This window comes from Carettochelys insculpta, chromosome 22 (genome assembly GCF_033958435.1).
Source record: "Carettochelys insculpta isolate YL-2023 chromosome 22, ASM3395843v1, whole genome shotgun sequence".
NCBI classification, from domain to species: Eukaryota; Metazoa; Chordata; order Testudines; family Carettochelyidae; genus Carettochelys; species Carettochelys insculpta.
The window spans coordinates 13,986,326-14,010,427 of NC_134158.1; the positions used below are offsets into that span (position 1 = coordinate 13,986,326).

The following is a 24,102-nucleotide window of genomic DNA, read 5'->3' on the forward strand; positions in this document are numbered from 1 at the left end:
CCTCGGACAGGAATGTAGTGAGCTCCGCTGGGTCCCTGTGCCCCGGCCGTCACCCGGCCCCGCCCAGAGCTCGGGCCTGGGGCTCCGATCCGGCTGGGGTGCGGGACCAGAATGAGCACGGAGCAGGGAAAGGATAATCCCACCAGGACGGAATCCAGGCGTCCTGGCTCCCAGCCTCCTCCCCGCGAGCAGGTGGAGGGAACCCAGGCGTCCCGGCTCCCACCCTTCCTTCCCAGGACTAGGGGTAGGACCCAGGCGTCCTGGCTCCCAGCTCCACCCGCAGCTGGGGCTAGGACCCAGGCGTCCTGGCTCCCATCCCGGCAATGGAGAAATGGGGGGGGGGGCTGCCCCCCCCATCCCGTCTCGCCCGCGCGCCATATAGGGAAGTGGATTTTTGTGAATCGCCCGGCGCCTCATGACTATGCGAGCGGCTCATTAGCATAGATTAGCATGGGGCTCCGCCCCGCCCGGCAGGGGGCTAACCAGCCAGCCAGCCATATTCTAGGGGTGCCCAGCGCAGCCTCGGGCCGCAGACGGAGGGGGCGGGGCGGACACCAGCGTGGAGCGCCCCCAGCCATGGCCCCCCAGGACCCGGGGGCGCCCCAGGAGAAATACAAGCTGGTGGTGGTGGGAGGGGGTGGCGTCGGCAAAAGCGCGCTGACCATCCAGTTCATCCAGGTAAGTGGGGGGGCCCGGCCGGGACACCCCCTCCGGCCCCGCCCGGGAACTCTCCTCCGCAAGAGCCAAGGAGGTTGTGGGTCCGGGGGGGGGGCAGCGGAAGTTGGGGGACAGGGATCGTGGGGGAGGGGCAGTGGGCCTGCTGGGGGGCAGGGGTCCGCTGGGTGGGGCAGTGCGTTGGGGGGGGCGAGGATCCGGAGGGAGGTGCAGTGGGCCGGGGGGGCAGGGATCCGGGTGAGGGGGAGTGCGCCTAGAGGGGGCAGGGATCGGGGGGGGAGGCAGAGATCTGGGGGGAGGGGCGGGGAAGGGGTTCCTGCTCAGGGGCGCAGAGGGGTGTGGGAAACGTGGGGGGCAGAGCTCAGGGCAGGGGACAGCGTCAGGAATTTGGGGGCTGGAGGGCTCCCCCGCCTCTCGCCGGAGCATGACTGGGGCAAAAGCAGCCGCTTGTTCCATTTTGCCCGGACGCCTGGGTTCTCTCCCGGCTCGCGGGGGCAGAGGGGTCCCGCTCAGCGCCGGGCGGGGCATCCGGACACCTGGGTTCTTTAGAGGCACTAACCCCCCTTCCCCTCCCTCAGTCCTACTTCGTCTCGGACTATGACCCCACCATCGAGGACTCTTACACCAAGATTTGCCCTGTGGATGGGACCCCGACGCGGCTGGACAGTGAGGGGGGGGGGGCTGCAGAGGGGAACAAGTTCTGTCAGCAGGGTAGGGGGCTGGGAGCCGGGTCGTCCGGGTCCTATTCCCGCCTGTGGGAGTAGTGGCTGGAATCAAGGTCGCCTGGGCTCTTTCTGGGGCTCTGGGGTGTGGCAGGAGCCCTGGCGCTCTGGGGGTGGGGGACGGGGGGGTGGCAGGAGCCCTGGCGCTCTGGGGGTGGGGGACGGGGGGGTGGCAGGAGCCCTGGCGCTCTGGGGGTGGGGGACGGGGGGGGTGGCAGGAGCCCTGGCGCTCTGGGGGTGGGGGACGGCGGTGTGGTAGGAGCCCTGGCGCTCTGGGGGTGGGGGACGGCGGTGTGGCAGGAGCCCTGGCGCTCTGAGGGTGGGGGACGGGGGTGTGGCAGGAGCCCTGGTGCTCTGAGGGTGGGGGACGGGGGTGTGGCAGGAGCCCTGGCGCTCTGGGGGTGGGGGACTAACCCCCCTGCCTGCTTCTGCCCCCCAGTCCTGGACACAGCCGGGCAGGAGGAGTTCGGGGCCATGCGGGAGCAGTACATGCGCACGGGGGAGGGGTTCCTGCTCATCTACGCCATCAATGACCGAGGCAGGTAAGACCCCAACCCTTCAGCAGCCTCCCAAGCCCCCGCAGCATCCCCTCACCTCCCATCCTCCACCCTAGGCGGTGGCTGTCCTCCAACCTCACCCCCCACGGCATGCCCCCACCTCCCCTCCTGCAGCCTAGGCCATGGCTGTCTCCCAACCTCAGCCCCTGCCAGCCGACCCCCATTTGCAGCTCCCTGCCCCCTAGCAGCCCCCCATCCTCTATCTCGCCCTCCTGCAGCTTCACCGAGATCAGCAAGTTCCACACCCAGATCCTGCGGGTCAAAGACCGGGACGACTTTCCCATGATCCTCGTGGGCAACAAGGCTGACCTGGACTTGCAGCGCCAGGTGAGAGGCGGGGCCTTGGGGCTCCGCCCACACCGCAGCATCCTCCTGGGGCCCCAAAGGCCACTGGGCTTGAGCCCACCGCAACCAGCTTGGTCAATGTCCAGACAGGAAGTGGTGCCCCAGGGGCCCTCGCGCTCAGTCGGTGGCCATCTTGGACAGTGCCCAGACGGGAAGTCCCATCCCATAGGCCCTTGCGCTCAGTCGGTGGCCATCTTGAAGGGGACGCAGACAGGAAGTGGTGCCCCATGGGCACTCATGCTTTGTCGGCAGCCATCTTGGACAGTGCCGAGACAGGAAGTGCCAGGTGGTACTGCTCTCTGGTGGCATGGCCCCGTGGTGTTGGCTTTCTGAAGCCCAAATGCCTGGGTCCCCCAAGTGCCTTGGGGATTTGAGAGGTGCCCAGCTGTCCCTGCCAGCTGAATGAATCAAAGAGCTGCTTCTACCCCCCAGGTGTCCAAAGAGGAGGCTCTAGCCTTCGCCCAGGACAATCGCATCCCCTATGTGGAGGCCTCGGCCAAGATCCGCCTTAACGTAGACGAGTCTTTCTACGAGTTGGTCCGGGCCATCAGGTAAGGGGGGAAACCTGTGTAGGGCTCTCCCACGGTGCCCCCTAGGATGGGGCAGTGACTGACTAGACTCTGCCCAGTGACACCTGCCCCGTGGGGTGATACTCTGAAAAGGGGCTCTCACCCTCTTTGAGCGCAGAAACATCTCCATCTACAACCCTCAGCCCCTCAAAGGGGGCACGTCCAGCAGTCGTAACATGGGGCTTCTGGGATACCCCCAAAGAGCCATCCCCAAGAAAGCCCCCCCCATTTGTCTCTCTCTCCCCCCTTTTCTCTCTTGCAGGAGATTCCGGGAGCTGGAGAACCCCCCTGCCCCCACAGTGCACCCCACAACTAAAGAGTCCAAGGGTTGCCCCTGCTGCCTCCTCTGAGGGGGTGGGGGTACGTGCTTCCCCCCCATCCAGCCGTGCTCCGCAGGGGAAGCTACAACAAGGCTGTTTGTACATATCTATAAATAGTGGAGGCCGAGAAGGGGGAGCCCAGGTGATATTCTGGGGGGCGGGGGGTGTCTATCTGTAGGACCCCCCCATATCCTGGGATCAGGGTAGCAGCCCCCCTCAAAGATTAGGGGTGTCACAGTGGGGGCCTCACGACACAGGATCTGTGGCTGGAGTCTATAGGGTTTCAGTATTGGGCACAGGGCTGGGTCCCAACTGAGGTACGGTGGGGGGCACTAAGGTGCAGGGTCCCCAAAGGGACAGGGACCCTTGAATGAAGATGGGACCCCAGTGTCCAGGATGGGCCACACTGCATTCCATAGCTCATTACCTCACTGCTATTTGTATGCACAGCTGGGGTGGGGGGGTGGGGGGTGCGCCTAGGCCCTGGGTTGCAGCTGAAGGAATTCTGGGTAAGATGCAGCACTGCAGCAGGAGGGGGGAGATACTCACCCCCCCCCCCATGCTCGGGGTGGTTCTGCCCCTCATTCCCCCCTCCCCTGGAGCAGGCTTGGTGGCTGTGGGGGGGGGGGCAGTATTGTTCCCCCAGCTGCACAGGTTACATTAAAGTGCCTTAAAGCGAGGGCTGTGTGGGTGTTGTCATTAGGGAGATGGGGCTGCCCTGCTCCCCAACTGCACATGGGTATTGGGGGAGTGGTACAAAAACCCAAGCAGCTGGACTCCTCGGTTCGGCTCTGGCCCCAGCTGGGGCTGGATGGACACAGTCCCTTGGGGGGCAGAGACCTGCCTGCTTCGGAGGTGTCTGTCGCACTGCAGGAACGCCCAGGGGTTCTCTTTGCAGCTGGGCATTGGACTTCCCAAGGCAGGCAGCCCCATGACTTCTGGGGTACACCCATGCGCTCCCCGCTTTGCCAGGGGAACGTGGAGGACTCTGGCAAGGCGCACCTGGGAATGTCCCCCCTGCCACAGTGCGGGGGAAGGGGAGGCAGGGTGAGATCCAGAGGAGCGAGAAAACCAGGCGGAGACGTGAGTAAACAATAAAAATATATCAGAACATCCATACAGACCACGATCCCGGCCGCAAAACCCACGGACACAGAATACACAGCGTAAAAAATGGGGGCTGGGGGGGCAGCGGGATTGGGGGGGCTTAGACCAAAGGGTTAGCGGGAGGTGGGAGGGTCTCACAGGTCCCTGCACTGGGGGGTTCCTGCAGTTGGGCCAGATCTGGGGCACACCCCCCCACCAAAATACAGTTTAGTGCTTTACCCTGGGCTCCAGTATCGGAGGGGGGCCTGGCTGTGCCCCCCCAGGGGGCTACAGCCATAGGACATGTGAATGGAGGACCACCCCATGGCCACAGCCCCCTTCCCAGGACACTACAGGTGCTGTGGGAGGGGATCACCCCAAATTTTCCCCCTCTGGGATCCCTCCGGTGGGGGAGGCAGGAGCTGGGTTAGGGCTGCCCCCCAAGATTTGGGGTGCCACAGAATACCCCCTATAACCAATGATCTGCAATAGCAGAAAGGGGGTGCCCTGAAAAAAGGGGTGAGTTGAGGTACCCCCAAACCCAAGAGGGGTCTAAAAATCAATAAAAATATCCAGCTGTAGCAGGATTCTTGGGGGGGGGGGGCTCCTGCAGGGCCTGGGAACAGCCCCCGCAAAGGGCAGAGATGCAACACAGCTCCCCACAAGCCCAAGGGGGGCTGCGTGTGGTAACCCCCTTCCCCCAACGTACCTTGAGTCCCCCCACAGGTGGGAGGAGTCTGGGAGGATCAGAGGTGCCCCCTCTACCCCACCATCTACCCCATGGGGAGGCAAGAGGCTGCAGGCATTGGGGGACAGGCTGGTAAAAGGGGTTTGCGGTGAAGAGCCCCAACCCAGTGTTACTAACCTAGGCTGGGTTTTGTTCCAGGGTTTAAAAAAAAGCTCCGATTGGGCTGGAGGGGTGGGGGCTGCCCCCCGCCCCCCCCCCACATTTTCTCTATGGTTATAATCCTAGCAACCCCCCAAACCCAGCCCCCCCTGCCCCGGCCTCCTGCAGCTCAGCGAGCCAAAGCGCCGGGGGTGGGGGGGGTTGCACGCAGACACTGCTTTGCAAGTACAATATGATACATAGATTTTGACCCTATACATTATGTACAAGAGAATCGGCTGATAAAAAACCCAACAGAAACACACAACGACAAAAAGCCCCCCCCCGGCCCCCCAGAGGGTTAAGTAGTTGTTACAGGGGGGAGAGGGACCCAAGGAATCCGTCCCCCTCCACCGTGGGGGAAGCACATGGACCCCCGGACGCACAAGAGGGCTGTACGCCAGGGACCGGGGTGGGGGGCTTGGCAATACATTGCTCTCTGGCGGCGCGAGGGGGTTGCCTTTGGTCAGCCCCTGCCCCGCTGCTTCCCTGCTGAGCCTTCGCACTGGAGAGGGGACAATAATACTTCACAGCCCCCAGGGGGGTCGTTACCCTGCTACGGCGGGGGTGGGGCAGGAATGGGGTGCCCAGGGGCCGAGGCCAGACCTGCTGCAGGTGATGCACTGAGCACGGAACCCAGGAGTCCTGGCTCTGCCCCGCTCCCCCCCTCATGTGCTTCCCCGGCAGGGGGCTCCCCCCACCCCAATACAGAGAAAGGAAGCCGCTAAATAGACATTTATACATATATATAAATAAGATTTCTCCGTACGGGAAGGGGAACTGGGGGGGCAAGTCCCCAGAGCCCCCCACTTCTGGGCGTGTGCCCCCCCAGGGCTGAGCACGAGAGTGGGGGGTCTGTCCTGGTTACCACCCCCCAGATGGGGGGTGGGGAGCGGGACCCCAAGGCCCCCTTTGTCCAAAGCGCCCCCAGCCCGGTGGGGGCGGGGCCTGGGTGGCCCGCAGGGGGCGGGGTCACGCGCATGTGCTCTGGGCTTGTGTCAGGAGCTCACTGAAGGAGTCGAAGAGCTTCTCCAGCCAGGGCTGGTTGCGCATGCACTGCTGGACCACCTCCTCCTGGCCCAGGTCCGCGTCCTGCCCCTCGATGGCCGTCGTCTGCGGGGACACAATGTCAGGGGCAGCGGGCCCCGGGGGGCTGCAGGCTGGGGGGAGGGGCCCCGGGGGGCTGGGGGGAGGGGCCCTGGGGGTTCTTCAGGCTGAGGGGGGCTGCAGAGGGGGCTGGGGCTGTGGGTCGGGAGTGCGGGGAGATGGAGAGGGGAACTGCAGACTACGCCTCGTCCTTGCAGCACACGAGAGGTGTGGTGTTTGCAGGGAGCAGGGGATGCTATTGGGCAGAGGGGGCGGGAGCCGGCCGTGGGGCAGAGGGGGGCTCTCACCTCGTCCTTGCAGCGCAGGAAGGTGTGGTACTTGTAGTGATGGAGGGAATGGTAGAGGGTAAAAAAAAACGACTTTTCCACATCGACCTTGAACTCCTGTAAGGCGAGGAGGGGTCAGCTGGGGCTCCGGCCCCTCCTCCCAGCCATGCTCCCCACCCCCAACAGCTGGCGCCCCCCAGGGTTCCTGGCCCTGCCCCTCCCTCTCCCTGCTGGCACCCCTCAGGGCTCCCCGACCTACCTGGGGTTTGGACACACTCTTCTTCAGCTTGCTGAGGGTCTTGCGGTTATAGGGCTCCCCCGCAGGGCGCAGCCGGACCAGCGCCTCTCCCGGCTCCGCATGCAGCTGGGGGAAGGTGTGAAGCGCCTCCTGGGGGGGCGGGGGGGCACAGCGGGATGGCGGGAGTCTGGGTTACAGGTCCCCCTGGCCTCACAGAACCCAGTCCCCCTAAGGCCCCCAGCACCTCCTCCCAGACCTCCCATCTCCCCAGCCAGCCCCAGGGCCTCCCACCAACTCCTGCCCCCAGCCCTTGGGTCCCTCGCCCCGCCAGTCCCCGGGGTGGCCCCCCACCTGCAGCGCCGGGTGCAGCGAGACCCGCTTCAGCACTTTCTTCTTGTGCTCGCTCAGGATCCCGTCAATCTTGCGCATGGGGGGCAGGTACAGCTCATCTGGGGGCGGGGTCAGAGGGCACAGGTCATGGTCAGCCACCCCCTGCCCCATGGTCACCCCCAGCCTTAAGGGGGCTGGTGAGAAAACCCATGGGGGGGTCGTACACCCCTCCCCACCGTGGCAGAGCTCCCCTCTTCCCTGGCTGTGGAGGAGGGGACCCCAGAGGTGCAGGCACCCGGCTGAGGCAGGAAGGGAAGTGGGGGCCCGGCCAGGAGAGGGAGGTGGAGGAGGCAGGGCCTGGCTGGGAGGGGGAGGGGGGCCCCAGCCGGGGGCGGGGGAGGCAGGTTGGGACCAGCCGGGAGGGGAAGGCAGGTGGGGGCCCAGCCAGGAGGCAAAGCGGGGAACCCACCGTTGGTGTCCTCCAGCGCCTGGATCATGTCAGGGTCCAGGGCTGTGCTGACCAGCATTTCCACGTAGCTGCGGTACATCTCCTTCATGGCCCGCGTGTTCAGCACCCGGCCCACCGGCATCCGCTCTGGGGGGCACAGGGGTGAGTGGGGCGCCCAGCACAGCCCCACAGGCACAACCCTCATACCTCCGCCCCAGCTCCTAACCTCCAGGACCAACTTCCCACTCCAGCCCAGGGCCCCCCGTCTCCGGCCCTTCCCCAGGGCTGTCCCAGACCTCCATCCAAGGGCCCAGTCTGATGCCCCAGATCCCCCCTCGGTCCCCCCCACTCAGCCCCCCAGCAGCTTGTGCTGAGGCACTTTGGCTCCCCCTGGTGGGGAAACTGGGGAGCGCAGCCCCCAGCCTGCCATGCGGCTCATTTGCATATTGCCAGATCCAGCTCAGCCTATTGGTGGGGGTGAGGGCGCTACCCGCGGGGCGGCCCAAGGCAGCAAACTTGGAGGGGGGTTCCTGCCCACCCCCCCACCCTCCCGCGTGCACAGTGCAAGGCCAGTGGGGAGCTGGGGGGTCCCATATGCCCAAGCCCAGCGGGTGCCTTAACACAACCGGCCAAGCCCCACACCCGGCTCAGACGACGGCCCCACCTGGGGGGCTGCACCAAGGTCATTCTTCTGCCAGGCAGCAAGTCCCCAGGGTTGCGGCTGGGCCTGGTCGAGCGGGTCTCTGCAGCCAGGCACTGCTACAGCCGCCAGCCCGAGGTGCTTCTCACAGCCGCCAGCGTGTTAGCCCCTGTCCCCCCACCGCTCCCCGAGCTCTTTCCTGAGGGGCAACGCCCCGTTCCCCGCGACTCAGCTAGCCTGAGTAATTCCACTTCGGCTGCCTGCTCGGATCGCCCTCTTCCCTCCCTCACCACTGGTGACTGTGCCGAGTGGTGCTGGGCCGGTGCAGCCCGCAGGGACGCTGCTCCCTGCACACCGGTGACCACGCCAAGAGGTGCCAAGCCAGCCCAGCCCCCAGGGACCCTGCTCCCTGCACACCGGTGACTGTGCCGAGCGGTGCTAGGCCAGCGCAGCCCCCAGGGACCCTGCTCCCTCCACACCAATGACTGTGCCTTTGCTAGCCCAGCAGCAACTGCCCAGCCACCGGGTGCAGAGCCTGAGCTCCGCGCTGGTGACCTGCCCTCGCAAGGAGCGCTGCAACTTGAAACGCGAGCTCCCGCCGAACCCTCAGGCGGCTGCAGCGGGGCCTGGGGCTGGTTCCTGCTGAATTTACCACTTCATTGCAAACCCTCCGCTACCGACACCTCCGTGGGGGGCAGCACCCTGGCAGGTCACCCACATGCCATGCTCAGGTGCAGGAGCCTCACAGCCCTGCCGCTCCCGGCAGTGACGGCCAACACAAATATTCACACGGCATCTCCACAAGGGCCCATCTTCCCTCACTCAGCACCTGCAGGGGCCTGGCTGCTGGCCTCCCACCTGCTCCCCATGCCAGGCTGTGGCGGTTGCTCTTTCGGTTCTCTGCCCTGAAGACCCTCGGCCCCTCAACATGCAGCCTTCCAGCTCTGCTTCTCCCATCCCGCTGGCTTCAATACCCCATTCCTGGGGGGTGGCGTGGGGTTACCCAGGAGCTGCAGTACCCAGGGAGGGAATGGGGCTCACCACACAGCAGGGGAGGCAAGGGCAGGCTGCAGCTGTGGGTGGGACCCAGCTAGCTGTGTGGCTTGAGCCAACTGGCCCGGCAGTGAGACACCCCCTTCCTGCACCCCGGCTCACCATCCTCGCTCTGCTGGTCCGGGCTGGACTCCGAGTCCGAGGAGGACGCTGCCTCCTTCAGCCATTTTTTCCTCTTCTTCGGGGGCGGCTCTGCCTTCACTTTTGCAGGTTTGGGCTTCGGCTTGGGGGTGCCACCCAGGGCACCCTTGAGCGCAGCAGGCGCCAGTGACTCTGGCTTCTCCGCTTTGGGCAGCTTGTCTGCCCGGGGCGGCTTCTCAGCCCTCTCCGGCTTGGGGGGCTTGTCCGGCTTGGATGCCCGCTCCGCCTTGGGCGCCTTCTCCGCCCGCTCCGCCTTGGGCGCCTTCTCCGCCCGCTCTGCCTTGGGCGCCTTCTCCGCCCGCTCCGGCTTGGGCGCCTTCTCCGCCCGCTCCGGCTTGGGCGCCTTCTCCGCCCGCTCCGGCTTGGGCGCCTTCTCCGCCCGCTCCGGCTTCGGCACCTTCTCCGCCCGCTCCGGCTTCGGCGCCTTCTCCGCCCGCTCGGCCACCTCGGGCGGCTTCTCAGCCTTGGGTGGGGCAGGGGCCTTGGGGCCTGAAGCTTTGGGCTGGCTTTGCCTCCTGCCGGGGTGGGAAGGCAGCCGGGCTGTTAGTGAGCCCAGGGATGCAGCCCCCACCTCCACCCCCACACTGCATCCTGCTCACCTCACGGCCTGCAGCGGCCGGTGCCAGGGCTTCCTGGAGCAGACACGGACGTAATCCTTCTTGTTGATGTTCTCCAGGAACTTGACGTAGAGGCGCTGGTACCGGTTCTTGGCATCCCCGAAATAGCCCAGGTACTGGGGGGGAGCAGAGGTCAGAGGGGAGCCAAGCAGGGGGTGGGCTGTTGGGGGCATCTCTGAGCCCCATCCAAAGGGGAGCCCGGAACAGAGACAAACCCAGCTCCGCCTCTGCCACCCTCACCCCCTCAATCCCCCGCCTCATGCGCAGCCCCTCCACGTACCCCCATCTGCTGGGAAGGTGCCAGGTCAGAACACAGGGGCCCAGGGATGCAGGAAAAGCCCCTGACTGGCTTGTGGGGGCGTCTCCCAGGGCCTGTTGTGTGGGAGGGGCAGGTTCACGGCCCCCGGGGGTGGGGTGGGGCGAGGGACACTCACGTTGCTGGTGGCACAGAACTGGCGCTGCCCATCCTTGATCTCGGGGGTGAATTTCTGCAGCAGAGCTTTCTGCACCCGCCAGATGGGAGGCGGCTCCCGGCCCGTCTGCAGCGCCAGCTGTAGACAGAGCTGGGGGTCACTCACCACAACCCACAGCCCCCCCCGCCCTGCCGGTGCCCCTCCCTCCCCCCGCCCTGCAGCCCCCCCCCACCCCACCTTGAGGGCCTGGATGTCCTCCACGCGGATGACGAACTCGTCTCGCTCGCGGAAGATCCCCTCCCCGCCGCTCTCGGCCTCCTCCTCGTCCGTCTCGCCGCACACGGCCGCCGTCTCCTGCTTCTTGGCCAGGTGCAGGGGTCGCGCGTCCTCCGGCTCCTCAGGCTCAGGGGAGGCCGGGGCCAGGGGCCCCTCGGGGGGCGGGGGGGGCGGCTCCGCGGGCGACGCTGGGGAGGCGGCTGGAGGGGGAGCTGGGGGTGGCTCCTGCTGGGAGGCCTCGGATGGGGCTGGGCTGGGCAGCTTCTCCTCCACCGTGGGTGCGTCTGGGGGGAAGGGAGAGTTAGTGGGGGAGCCCTTTTACCCAGAATGCTCTGGGGCACCCGCCTCATCCTGCTGCCCCAGCGATGCGGGGCACCGGGCATGTGCTCAGGTCAGGGAGCAGCCAAGAAAGGGCCCTCCCTGGGGAACCTGTGGACCAGGGCAGAGCAACAGCCCAAGGGGGGATGGGGGAAGCACTGGGGGACTCAGGGCAACAGGGACTTCCCGGTGGGTGGGGGGGTGAGGGACACACACGAGGTGGGAGGAGGGGAGACACCCCAAGGAAGAGGTGGGGGACATCCTGGGTTTGGGCCGATGTGTGGCCAGGGGGCTATCCGTGTGGAGGAGAATGTCGGGGGGGCACTCGGGGGGCGGGGGAGAGCCTGGGGGATGCCCTGGGGGAGCAACAGGGGACATGCAGAGGGGGTGTGGGGGATATCCTGGGGGTGATCAGGAGAGGGTGCTGGGGGGCTGCCTGGAGGGGGTGTGAGGGACACCCTGAGGATGATTGGGGGAGGGCACTGGGGAGCTATCTACAGGGGCTGTGGGGGACACCTGGGGGTGATGGGGGAGGGTCCTGAGGGGCTGTCTGGAGGGGGTGTGGGGGACACCCTGGGAATGATCGGGGGAGCACTGGGGGGCTGCCTGGAGGGGGTGTGGGGGACACCCCAGGGGCAATCGGGGAGGGCGCTGGGGAACACCCCAGGGGTGATTGGGGAGGGTGCTGGGGGGGCGCCTGGAAGGGGTGTGGCGGACACCCCAGGGGTGATTGGGGCAGGGCACTCAGGGGCTGCCTGGAGGGGGTGCAGGGGACACCCCAGGGGCGACTGGGGGGGCGCTGGGGGGACACCCTGGGCATGATCGGGGAGGGCGCTGGGGGATGCCTGGAGGGAGTGTGGGGGTCGCCCCGGGGACGATCGGGGGAGGGCACTGGGGGTCGCCCCGGGACACCCGGACACACACCGGCCCCGTCGCCCTCCTTGCGCTCGGTGGGGTCATCCAGTGCCGAGATGGCGGAGGAGATGCTCTTCTGCAGGTCCTGGTTCTTGCCCACCGAGTCCTCCTCGTCGGAGGAGAAGGACGGCAGCGTCTCCAGGTTGCGCTTCAGCTCCTCGTCCAGCCGCTTGCAGGGGCTGGTGCAGCTCATGACCAGCCCCTCGCCCTCAGCCCCGTCCAGCGCCCCCGGAAGAAGGGGGGGCGCCAGGCCGAAGGGGGGCTGCGCCGCCGGCGCCCGCGGGGCCTTGGGGGGACTGGCAGCCGCTGTGGGGAGCTGCTGCCGCTTGCCCGACTTGAGGAAGTCCAGGAAGGAGGCCATGAACCCCGACTTCATCTCCGGCTGCTTCTCCTCCACCTCCCGGATCTTCGCCTTGATCTTCTCCCGTGTCTGGCTGCTGTCCAGCCCGCCCTCGGGGGGCACCGGCCCGGGGGGCACCGGCTCGGCCGCAGCTCCTTCCCCAGGCGGGGGCACTGCCAACTTGATCTGCAGCGGGGGGAGAAGGGGGCTCAGGGTGCCAGTGGCCCAGCCCAGCCCAGTGTCCGACGCCCTGCCCCCGGGAGCTCAGCCCCCCTCGGCCAGCCCCCGGGAGCCCAGCCCCCCCTCGGCCAGCCCCCGCCCTGCCCCCGGGAGCCCAGCCCCCCTCGGCCAGCCCCCGGGAGCCCAGCCCCTGCGAGCCCAGCCCCCCCTCGGCCAGCCCCCGCCCTGCCCCCGGGAGCCCAGCCCCCCTCGGCCAGCCCCCGCCCTGCCCCCGGGAGCCCAGCCCCCCTCGGCCAGCCCCCCACAAACACCGAGCTCATAGACCGGCTGGGCTGGTACCCCAGAGCAGCAGCCCCACCTAGTCACCAGGGCCCCGCCCCCCCCGCTGCTGAGCCCTGCCCCGCCCCCTCAGAGACCCAGCCTTCCCCTCAGAGCCAGGGCCCCGCCCTCCCCCAGCCAGGCCCCGCCCCCTCAGGGCCCTGCTCTCCCTCTTACCTTGAGAGGCTTGAGGGGCTCCACACCAGGCCCTCCTTCGCCCCCCTCCTCAGCCCCCTTCTTGCCCCGCCCCCGCCCCCTGCCCCGGGGCTTCTTGGCGCCGTCGGGGGGCAGGACGCCGTGGGGCTCGGCCAGGGGCCGGATGCGGGGCCGGCCGCGGGGGCGGGGGGGCCCGTCCCGCTTGGGCTTGGTGGGCTTGCGGCCCCGCTTCTTGGGGCCGTCGGCGGCGGCGCTGTGGTGGGGGCAGAAGTCGATGTCGCCCATGGGGCTGAGGCTGGGCCGGGCCCGGCAGCTGGAGATGAGGTCGGGCAGCAGGTCAGGCAGGCGGCGGCTGTTGAGGCGGATGTCGGCCGGCACGTCGGCCTTGTCCTCGTCGTCCTGGAACTCGTACTCCTGGGCGTAGGCCTTCTTGGGGGGCTGGAACGGGGGCTCCCGCTTCTTCAGCAGGTGGAAGGACGAGGTCTTCAGCAGCTTCTTGGGCTTGGAGGAGCAAAAGATGGGGGAGGTGAGGCCGGGCTTGGCCGCCCCCTCCGACCCACCGTGCCCCGCCTGGATCAGCCCCAGCGGCTCCGCGTTCACCGTGGAGGGCAGCTCGTGCTTGACCGGCTCCAGGCCCAGGTGGGGGCCATCCCCGCCCTCGGTGGGGCAGTAGCCTGGGTAGGCCTGGCCGGCCGGCAGCAACTCATAGCCGCCCGCCCCGCCCTTGAGGCCCTCAGCCCGCTCCAGGCTGGGCGGCTCGTCCTCCCCGCAGCCCGGCTTGGGGAAGTCGTCGGGGCCACAGCCGCCCGGCCCGAACATGTCCTCCATGCCGGGGAAGAAGCTGCGGTCCTCGTCCTGCAGCAGCGAGTCGGGGAAGCAGATGGAGGTGAGGGGCACGAAGCGCTGCTTGGAGCCCTGCGGGCTGGGGCTCTCGAACTGGTCCTTGGCCTCCAGAGGGGCCTGCGGCACCTGCTGGGAGGCGTCCGGCTCCAGGCCGCTCCCGCCCTGGCCCAGGTGGGACTCCAGGCTCAGGTCGGGCTCCAGGAAGTCCTGGATCTCCTGGGCCTGGCCCAGCACCTCCATGTTCTCCGCCTGCAGGTGGCCCTGCAGCTGGGGCGAGTGGCGGGCCTCCAGGCCTTGGGCGCGGGCGTGGGCCTGCTGCAGGTGGGCTTCCAGGGCTTGCAACTGCAGCGGGGGCTCGGGGGGGTCGGGCGGGTGCAGCCGCTGCGGCTCCAGCAGGGGCACCTTGGCCCGGGGGTGCAGCTGGCTCTGGGTGTGCGTCAGCACCGACTGCAGGAGCTGCTGGGGCGGGGGCTGGGCCTGGGGGGGCAGGGCCAGCTGGGGCAGGTCAGGGGGCGAGTCCAGCAGCAGCGACGCCCCCTGCTGGCCGGGCAGCAGCCCGTGGGGCTCCAGGGCCGGGGCCTCGCCCACCAGGCGGTGGGGCTGGGGGCCATGCTCGGGGGTCTTCTGCAGGTAGGAGTGGGCCTGGCCCAGGTCCTTGCTGCCACTTTGCAGACACTCCACCGACTTCTTCATGTCCTGCGCGTAGCCCTCCAGGGGGCCGGCCTGCTGGCCATAGTGCACCACGGAGGTGGCCAGGGCCTCGGGCGTGGCACGGGCGTGGGGCCGCTCCCCCTTCTTCTTCTCCTTCAGGCCCTGCAGGGAGAGCTCCAGGCCCTGCGCCTCCAGGTTGGAGTTGGTGCGGATGACGCTCTGCAGGTGGTAGCGCTCCTCCGACTTGCTGAGCCCCGCGTAGCCCAGCCCCTTGGCCCCCCGCTCCCCGCAGGGCGCCAGCCCCTCGCCCGGGCCCCGGGGGGGCGGCGTCTGCGACTGCAGCAGGTGCTGGATGAGGAAGTCCTCGTCTTCTGCCCGCTCGGCCGCCAGCAGCTCCGACTCAGCCTTGGCCTTGCTGTAGGAGGCCGCCCGCTCCAGGCCGGGCTGGGCGCCAGGGTAGCTCTGCCCATGTGCCGGCTGCATGAAGGAGGGCGAGAGCACCGAGGTCAGGTACTTCTGGGACTGCCCGGGCGAAGCCACGCTCTGGGGCCGGGCGGCCGGGGGCGACTGCAGGGGCCGGCCGATGGGCGAGGGGCTGGAGTCGGGCAGGCTCTGCCCGTGGGCGTAGCTGAGGGGCTGCGGGTGGCTCGACATGGCGGGCGAGTGTCCGGTGCTGTAGCTCAGCGAGGGGCTGGCGGTGGGCAGGCCCTGGGAGTGGGCTGGCCCATAGCTGGCCGTCTGGCTCACCGAGACGTGGGGCTCGGCTTGCACGCTGTAGCCCACCGATGAGAGCCCCTGCAGCTGCTCGGGGGAGTAGGCCTGGCTCTGGCTGACGCAGGGCTGCAGCCCCTGCCCCGCCTGCCCGCCCGGCTGGGCCTGCCCCGGCCCGAAGCTGGGGGCCTTGCTGGCGCTGCTCAGGTCCTGGGCCTGGCCGGCGCTGAACTGGGAGGCCTGGCTGGCGGAGGAGAGGCTGGGGGCCTGGCTGACGGCGTAGCTCTGGGGCTGGCTCATGGGCAGCAGGCTCTGGGGCTGGCCGGGCGAGTAGGCCTGCGACTGGCTGGCGATGACCGAGCTGGGCTTGGCCACCGAGGCGGAGAAGCTGCTTTGGCACTTGGGGGTGGCGGTGGAGCGGGGCGGCTGGCGGGAGGCCGAGTAGCTCTTGGACTTGGAGGAGGACGCGGTGGCGGCAGTCCCGGAGTAGCCGGGCGACTGGATGATGGGCCGGTAGCTCTGGGCCGGCTCCTGGCGCCCGGGGGCCTGCGGCGGCTTCTGGGAGGCCTCGGAGGCGGCGGGCGAGGGCTCGCCCAGTGGGCTGCACGACAGGCCCGCGCGGTGGGACATCTGCTGGTAGCTGCCCCCGCAGCTCAGGTAGTGCTGCAGCGAGTGGGCGGGCGGCAGCTGGGGCTGGGCGCTGGCGGGGCGCTGGTAGTGCTTGATGACGCTGTCCTGGCGGGGCACAGCCCGCTCCATGGGGGCAGCGGGCGCACCCGAGAAGACGGAGGCGTTGTAGAGCTGGGAGGGCTGCTCAGCGGGCGGCCCCAGCGAGGAGGAGAGCAGGTTGAACTGGGAGGGCAGGTGGCGGGAGGCCGACTCCTGGGCGCTGCGGTAGGCGGAGCTCTGGGAGGGCAGGCCGGGGCCCAGCACGGCGCTGCCCAGCCGCTCGAAGCTGAGGGAGGAGGGGACGCTGGCCTGGGAGGACTTGATGTGCAGCAGGGGGTCGTGGGGGACAGCAGCCCGTTGGAGCTGGGGCTGAAGGCGGCATCCTGCAGGCTGAGGGAGGAGCTGACGGGGAAGCTGCGCCCGCTGAAGGAGGCCGGGTGCTGGTAGGCCGAGAGCGCCGAGGAGGACGGGAAGGTGCCCGAGCCGGGGAGGGCGCCCGAGATGAAGAGCTCGGCCGGCGCCGGAGTGTGCATGGCTGGGGGAGACAGGGGCCGTCAGAGACCAGGCAGCAGTGCCCGGCCCCTGCCCTGCCCACGCCCACAGCCCTGCCCACACCTGTACCCCGCCCACCCCCACAGCCCAGAACCCCGCCCCATCCCAGCCCCCGCCTGCTCCCACAGCCCCGCCCACACCTGTACCCCACCCACCCCCAGAGCCCTGCCCCGCCCCCAGCCCCACCTGCTCCCACAGCCCCGCCCACCCCCAGCCCCCGCCCGCTCCCACAGCCCCCGCCCACCCCCACAGCCCCCGCCTGCTCCCACAGCCCCCGCCCGCTCCCACAGCCCCCGCCCACACCTGTACCCCACCCACCCCCACAGCTCAGAGCCCTGCCTTGCCCCCAGCTCCCACCTGCTCCCACAGCCCCACCCACACCTGTACCCCACCCACTCTCACAGCACAGACAGCCCCACCCCCACCCAGAGGGGAACTCACAACCCCAGTGGGAATGTGTGGGGGGACAATGAGGGGTTGGGACTTGCTGAGCATGGCTGGCTACAGCCTGGCCTGGCTGGAGGCAGGGCTCAGGGCTAGAGCAGGATAGGCCCCACTCCTGCTGGCCGTGTCCCTGCCCACCTACCTGTCTGCCAGGAGGGGGTGCGGAACTGGGAGAGCAGCGAGGAGGCCGAGGGGCCGGGCTGGGGGGCCCGGGACTCCAGTGCCGAGATGAGGTTCATGACAGAGGCATCAGGGGTGGCGCTGCTGGCGTGGTGCAGGCCTGTCTCGAAGAGCCCCGAGAGCCCTGCAGGGAGGGGAGAGAGTAAGGGCTGCAGAGACAAAGGGCAGGGCAGACACACAGACGGGGGACAGGCAGACACACCTAGGGACAGACAGACGGGGGACAGGCAGACACAGCTGGGGACGGACAGACGGGGGACAGGCAGACACAGCTGGGGACAGACAGACGGGGGACGGGCAGACACAGCTGGGGACGGACAGACGGAGGACAGGCAGACACACCTAGGGACAGACAGACGGGGGACGGGCAGACACAGCTGGGGACGGACAGACGGGGGACGGGCAGACACACAGCTGGGGACGGACAGACGGGGGACGGGCAGACGGGGGACGGGCAGACGGGGGACGGGCAGACACAGCTGGGGACGGACAGACAGGGGACGGGCAGACACAGCTGGGGACGGACAGACACAGCTGGGGACGGACAGACGGGGGACGGGCAGACGGGGGACGGGCAGACACAGCTGGGGACGGACAGACGGGGGACGGGCAGACGGGGGACGGACAGACGGGGGACGGACAGACGGGGGACGGGCAGACACAGCTGGGGACGGACAGACACAGCTGGGGACGGGCAGACGGGGGACGGGCAGACACAGCTGGGGACGGGCAGACGGGGGACGGGCAGACGGGGGACGGGCAGACGGGGGACGGACAGACACAGCTGGGGACGGGCAGACGGGGGACGGGCAGACGGGGGACGGGCAGACACAGCTGGGGACGGGCAGACGGGGGACAGACCAGATGTAGAAAGGCCACACACAGATGGAGATGATGAGGCAGGCCAGAGAGGAGCACGGGCACGGGGGGATGGGCCGGCCAGACAGACAGACGGGGGCGGGAACAGGCAAGACAGACGGGGGCCAACCCAGTGGGGCAGGCAGCCAGATGGGACGCAGGCCAGAGAGGGCCCTGCAGGGAGCGCTGGAGACAGGGTGAGGCAGGGGGTGAAGGGGAGGAGGGGGACAGACACACAGACGAGGGAGGGCAAAGCGGGCGGACACACAGCCAGGTGGGGGGAGGGGGAGCAGGCAGCCCAGACACACGGCCAGCAGGACAGACAGACGCCCGGGGGAGCACCGGAGCGGGGTGGCAGGGGCCCTACCTGCAGGGTGGTGGTTGGCGGCGTAGCCCTGCAGGGGGTGGGGGGCGGCATAGGCCTGGCGGTGCAGGATGTCTGTGTCAGGGTGGGACGTCCGGGACCCGCCGTACACCAGGCTGGGGGGACAGAGTCAGGGATGGTCACACCCCCACCTGCCTGGCTGGCTTGGTTGCGGGGACTGGTGAGCTTGGGGGGCCCGGCTGGCTCTGGGGAGGCAGGCCCCTGGCTCACGGGAAGGGGTGGGCTGGCTCAGGGGCGCAGGTAGGAGCATGGCTGGCTGGGGGGACAGGCCCCAGACTGGCTTGGTGGGGGGGCAGGCCCCTGGCTGGTGGGGGGTTGGGCTGGCTTGAGGGGGGCAGGCCCCTGCCTGGCGGGGGGGGGGGCAGGCCGAGTCCCCTCTAGGGGGCGCCCACTGTGATCACTGACTCTTGGCAGTGTGGTAGGGGCTTCCAGGCAGGGACCCCCAATGCAGTGTCCCCTCCCCCCAGCTCCCCCCTCACACACCCAGCAGAACCCGCCCCCCCCAAGCCGGAAGGCTCCCCCCACCCCCTCCCAGCATGTGGCACAGGCAATGTGAGGGCAGCAAGGCATTGTGGGAAACGTAGTGCCTGGCTCCCAGCGCTCCAGATGTCTGAGCAGCTACAGGCAGTGTCCCCCTCCCCTCCCCCCCATGTCTGCCTGGGCACCAAAGGGCACTCATGCCCCTCACCCCCGACCCACAGCCCTGCCAGTCCAGCTCTGGGCTCCCTCCCTCCCCAAGAGGCGCGAAGACAGATTTAGATTTTTCCACCCCCCAGCTGGGAACAGTGCCTGCCTGGCAAGTATACTGCTGGCCCTGTGCCAGGGGAACTGGGGAGTCCTTGCTCCCCAACACCCCCGCTCTATGCACACAGCACCGCCAGGTCCCCCGGGGCCAACAGTCACCTGCCAGCCCCATGCGATCCAGAGGCCATGCAGGGGCAAGCACAGGGGCAGCCCAGGCTGTGGGGCCCTGCGAGGCCCTGGCCTTGGCCACCACAAAGGGGCAGCCGCTGAGCGCCCAGGCGAGGGCATGCAGCCATGCGCACAGCATGGGGTTCGCCAGGGCTCCCGCCTGCTGCGCAACAGAGGGGCCACACCAAAGCCCATCAGCTGCAGAGATGCTCACGCACTAGGGGCATGTTCCCTGCTGCAGAGAGACGCGGGCACCCCAGCCAAGAGCTGCACCACTCAGGGCAACGGTCTGCAAGGGGCATGCAGCCAGGGTGGAAACGGCTGCCATGGTGGGGTGCCCCTGCTTGCAGAGGCATGCAAAGGAATGGCCTGTGCAGGCCCAGCGCCCTGGGAGGATGCACCGGCTGCACCCAGGGACCTCCTTTGCAGAGAAATGCATGCAGCCCTGGAGGCGCGCCGGCCTGCAGACCAACGCCTGCGCCCTCGTGAACGCGGTCATGGAGCAGGCGCACACGCCATGTGGGACACGGAGGTACCGCGCAGGGGAGCAGTGCCTGCAGAGAGCTGCCAATGCACCTGCAATGCCCACAGCTCGGCTGGGCCGAGGCCTGCCCTGGAAGGCATGCGCCTCGCAGACCGAACCGTCTCCAGCTCCGCCAATGCCCGGCACCACCCAGAGGCAGCTGTATCTCCCGGGTGCAGGCCAGACTGCACCCTGCTGCATATGCACCAGCTGTGGTGCCTGCATCCCATGCACCTGCAGCACGGCGCATGCCGCCTTCTCCGCGGGAGCAGCAAACATCCAGCGCATGCCTCAGAGGGGCTCCATGCCCACGCAGACCAGGACCCATGCCTCTGGCTGGGCAGGAGCAACCCCCTGCCCTGCCCTGCTCAGGGGGTGCAGAAAGATGCATGCACTGCAGCATTGGGTTGCATCAGGAGGCAGTAGCCTCCTGCTGAGGGATCCCTGCATCTGACCCCCCCCTTGCGGGGCAGGGTGCCCACTCATGCACCTAGGCAGCAATGTGGCTGCTGGCAGACGAGGGGCACCCTGGGGGGCGAGCAGCTGAAACAGGTCACATGCGAGCTGGAGCCCAGGCCTTGAACCCCAGGGCCCTGCCCCCCGTCCCACAGGCCCACTCCCAGAGCCAGGGACAGAACCCAGGAGTCCTGGCTCCCAGATGTCTCCTGCCCTAACCACCGGCCCCCCTGCTGCTCCCCAGCAAGCAGTGACTGCCACTCCCCTCCCCCACCTTTCAGAGCCTAGAACACACCGGCCGGAGGTGAGGTTGGCGGAGCTCGACCAGGTGAAATGCTGAGGCCTTGGGGCCAGGGGGCATCCTGAGGAAGAGCCTGGGAGGAGGTGGGCAGTCTGATGCCCCCCAGCCAGGACCCCACCTCTGCGATGGGTCACAAACTCACCACCTCCCTCTAGCCAGGGGGCCCCCATCCCCAGCACAGAACCCCTGAACTCACAACGCACCTGGGGCCAGGTGGGGGACAGAGCTGCATGGAAAGGCACCCCCTGCCCCAGCTCCCCATGTCCCTCCCATCCTCTCAGTTCCCCCCAGGCACCCACCACACCCCCCACCCTCACCCCACATCTCCGCTGCCCCTACTAGCCTCCTTCTCCCACATGTTCCAGGCCCCCATCTGCCGCCCCACCAATGCAGTTACACAGCTCATGGCCGTGATAGAGAGAGAGAAACTGAGGCACAGAGGGGAGTCAGAGTGAGGCTGCAACAACGCTGAGGAGACAACCCAGGAGTCCTGGAGTCCAGCCACCCTCTGACCACTAGCCCCCACTCCCCTCGCAGAGCTGGGAAAGGAACCCAGGAGTCCTGGCCCCCCACCTCCCCGCAACCACTGGTTCTTGGGGGCTCAGACACACCAGAAAAGGGTCCTTCTTGGGGTACTGCAACATTTCAGCTAAAGCCTCTGGGCTTCTTTGTGCACCACAGGCCAGGACCGCTCACCCAGCCCAGTGAGATGTGGCCACCTCTGGGCTGGAGCACAGCCGGGCCACACGCCTCCCCTCCAGCTGTGGCTGTAGAACTCCTGGCTTCTCCCCTTGACTTGGGGCAGGGGGGACCCTAGTAGCTGGGGGGGGGGGGTAAGCTGGGAGCTAGGACTCCTGGGCTCTGTCCCGGAGAGTAGGAAGGGGTAGGGGCCGTAGGAACTAGGACTCCTGGGTTCTCTCTCTGGCGGTAGGAAAGGAGGGGCTTCCTCCCAGGACTCCTGGGTTCCCCTCTTGATTCCTCACCTGACCTGGGGGCCACCCTTGCTCTCTAAGGAGTGACTCGTTTCTGGGTACTGAGCTCAGCACCCCTGACTGGGCCGGTGTTGCCCAGGCTCTGCTTGTCCCCCCCCACACCCGTTCTGAAAGCACTCTTGGGGGGAAGGGCAGGTTGGGGGCTCATCTCCTGTCCCTCCACGCTGGGGGGGCCCAGGAGCCCAACAGTCTGCCTTGGGAAGGGGGGACATCCCTGTCCTGCCCGCCTGGTGCAGGTGGCGGGGTGCTAAGAGTCCCCTACCTAACTCCAGGTCCACTAACCCCTGCACCCCCCTCCCCATGCAGGGACCAGGGGACGGAGCTGCTCCGGCTCCCCAGGCACAGATCGAGAAGGGCTCCCGGCCATGCGCCCCCTCCCCGAGGATGGGGGCTCCCGGCCATGCGCCCCCTCCCCGCGGATGGGGGTCCCGGCCATGCGCCCCCTCCCCGCGGATAGGGGGTCCCGGCCATGCGCCCCCTCCCCGCGGATGGGGGTTTGGCCCCCGCTCACCTGGCTTTGGCCGAGCGCTCGTAGCTCCAGCCCGGGCCGGCGGCCAGCGGGTCCCCGAAGCCGGCGCCCGGGTAGTTCCTGTCCATGGGGCCGGCGGGGGGCGCGGCGCCCCGGGCGCTGCGCTGCGCGGGGCCGGGCCGGGCTCAGGCCGCGGGCTGGCGGGGCTGGCGGGGCGGGCGGCGGGCGCTGGCCGGGCGGATCATGGTGCAGCCATGTTCGCTGGGTGTCTCTGTCCGCCCGCTTCCTCCCACAATCCCGTGCTGGGGGGCGGGCTGCGCAGGGGGGCAGAGCTGGGGAGGGGGCAGAGCTGGGAAGGGGGCTGCGCAGGGGGGGAAGAGCTGGGGAGGGGGCAGCATTGGGGAGCTCCGCAGGGGCCAGAGCTGGGGGGGCAGGCTAGGAAGGGGGCGGGCTGCGCAGTGGGGCAGAGCTGGGATGGGGAGCGGGCTGCGCAGGGGGGAGCTGGGGGGCCGGCTGGGAAGCGGGGCGGGTTGCGCAGGGGGGCAGAGCTGGGGGGTCGGCTGGGAAGCGGGGGGAGCTGCGCAGCGGGGCAGAGCTGGGGGGTCGGCTGGGAAGCGGGGGGAGCTGCGCAGCGAGGCAGAGCTGGGTGGGGGACAGAAGCAGAAAAGGGGGGAGGGGACAGGCGGGGGGCAGGGGTAGAGGACTCGGATCCAGTGACCCCTATATGGGTAACATCCTACACCCTCCCGTACCATGCACACACACATCCCACATGCCCCGGCGCACCCCACACACAACACCACCACGCACACCTCTGGCCCTGTGGAACCCCCCTGCCGCGCGTGAGCTGCCCCCCATTACCACAGGCGTGTGCACCCCCACCCCGGACGGTGCAGCCCCTGCCCTCTGCACAGGCCGCAGACTGAGGGCCCCGCCACTGGCAGCCATGGGGGGACAACACCTCACTGGGACCTATTAGCCCAAGGACTGGGCTGAGGGGTGGCTGTGCGGACCCAGGAGTGGAGCCCAGGAAATGTGGGGTGGGGGGACCCCGGCATCCACGGGATGAGGAGTCAGGCCGAGGAAGAGAGTTGCGGCTTCTGTAAGGGGAGGGCTTTGTGCAGACGGGGGAAGAACTGTGGGGTAGAGGAATCAAACGGGACCCCAGGCAGGGCATAAATGGCTCTGGGGTGCTTCTTTCAGGGGCACCAGCGCCCACCCAGCCCCAGGGCAGAGCCTGTCCCCTCTAGGGGCGCTGGGTCCCACCTGGCCCCAGGGCAGGGCCTGGCAGCTCAGGGGGGCAGGGAGTGGGGCAGGGCCTGCCCTCTCTCGGGGCGCTGGCTCGGGGCGCTGGCTCTGGGCCACGCTGGAGGCGGAGCTCTGCCATGGCTGCCCCGCCCTCCAACACAGCGTCCCAGGCTGGCCCTTCTAGGCCGGGGACCACGATGTGCCTTGGCCTACAAACAACAGGGGCTATGGCAGAGCGAGGGCGACTACGACTCCCATCACGCACTGGGAGGCAGGAAGGACGCATCCGCCTGGCGTGAGGCGGAAGCACTGCATGCCGGGAGTTGTAGGTTCCGAGCGACAGGCGCTGTGTTAGTGCCCTTCCGCCACGCTCCCGCTCGAGGTCTCATTTGTTGGGCTGAGCTGCCCGTCTGTCTCCTCCCTACCAATCCGCTCCAATGGAGGGGCGGAGCCCGCTGTAGATCAATGATAGGCAGAGCAAGAGCCCAATCCGTAGCCTGAATTCTCGCCCCGCCCCCCCGGCCCCACGGGGTCAGCGCCCATCACCCCAGCATCAGGCCACCCGTGGTGCACACTGGGCTTTTACGCACAAGGGGCAGCCTGGCATGCACCAGCACTATTTATGCCCCTGCCAGGCAGGGCCACGGCCTGGCTCATGAAGCACTTTATACAAATGCACCAACATCCCCATGCCTGGGACGTGCCTTGCCTGTGGGGGCGCATGCACCAGCATCCCCGTGTCTGGGACGTGCCTCGCCTGTGGGGCCGCATGCACCAGCATCCCCCTGTCCGGGACATCTCTTCCCCATAGTGATGTGTGTGCCAACACCCCCACATCCGGGAATTATCTTGCCCATGGGGCACGTGTGCCAGCAGGACCATGTTCCCAGGCATGCCTCCACCAGGGCAGCATGTGCCCGGCATGGCACAAGCCACTCTTTGCACAAGCACCATTCCTCCCCCCTGCTGCCGGACTGGAGCAGTGGGGCCAG

General features: G+C 68.5%; 2 protein-coding genes across 2 annotated transcripts; one reads left to right on the top strand and one right to left on the bottom strand.

Moving 5' to 3' along the window:
- Window positions 1-361: 361 nt before the first annotated feature.
- On the top strand, window positions 362-3,634 carry RRAS (RAS related). Its single transcript, XM_075016142.1, has 6 exons — window positions 362-678; window positions 1,254-1,341; window positions 1,837-1,939; window positions 2,173-2,281; window positions 2,732-2,850; window positions 3,131-3,634. The coding sequence occupies exons 1-6, from the start codon at window positions 451-453 to the stop codon at window positions 3,216-3,218; spliced, it is 735 nt and encodes a 244-aa protein (XP_074872243.1). The 5' UTR covers window positions 362-450; the 3' UTR covers window positions 3,219-3,634.
- Window positions 3,635-3,985: 351 nt separating this feature from the next.
- Window positions 3,986-22,128, bottom strand: PRR12 (proline rich 12). The gene is given in 15 exon segments (XM_075016087.1): window positions 3,986-6,273; window positions 6,555-6,650; window positions 6,793-6,921; window positions 7,123-7,220; window positions 7,571-7,696; window positions 9,345-9,898; window positions 9,983-10,116; window positions 10,435-10,551; window positions 10,651-10,973; window positions 11,932-12,448; window positions 12,938-16,134; window positions 16,137-16,325; window positions 16,929-17,090; window positions 18,192-18,304; window positions 21,905-22,128. Coding segments are annotated over 15 exon segments (5,982 nt in total). The 5' UTR covers window positions 21,991-22,128; the 3' UTR covers window positions 3,986-6,132.
- Between the last annotated feature and the right edge of the window lie 1,974 nt (window positions 22,129-24,102).

Coding starts and splice junctions, on each gene's coding strand:
- RRAS (XM_075016142.1), top strand. CDS start 451: ATGGGGCTCCGCCCCGCCCGGCAGGGGGCTAACCAGCCAGCCAGCCAT. Junction 679..1,253: donor TGACCATCCAGTTCATCCAG/GTAAGTGGGGGG, acceptor CCCCTCCCTCAG/TCCTACTTCGTCTCGGACTA. Junction 2,282..2,731: donor ACCTGGACTTGCAGCGCCAG/GTGAGAGGCGGG, acceptor TCTACCCCCCAG/GTGTCCAAAGAGGAGGCTCT.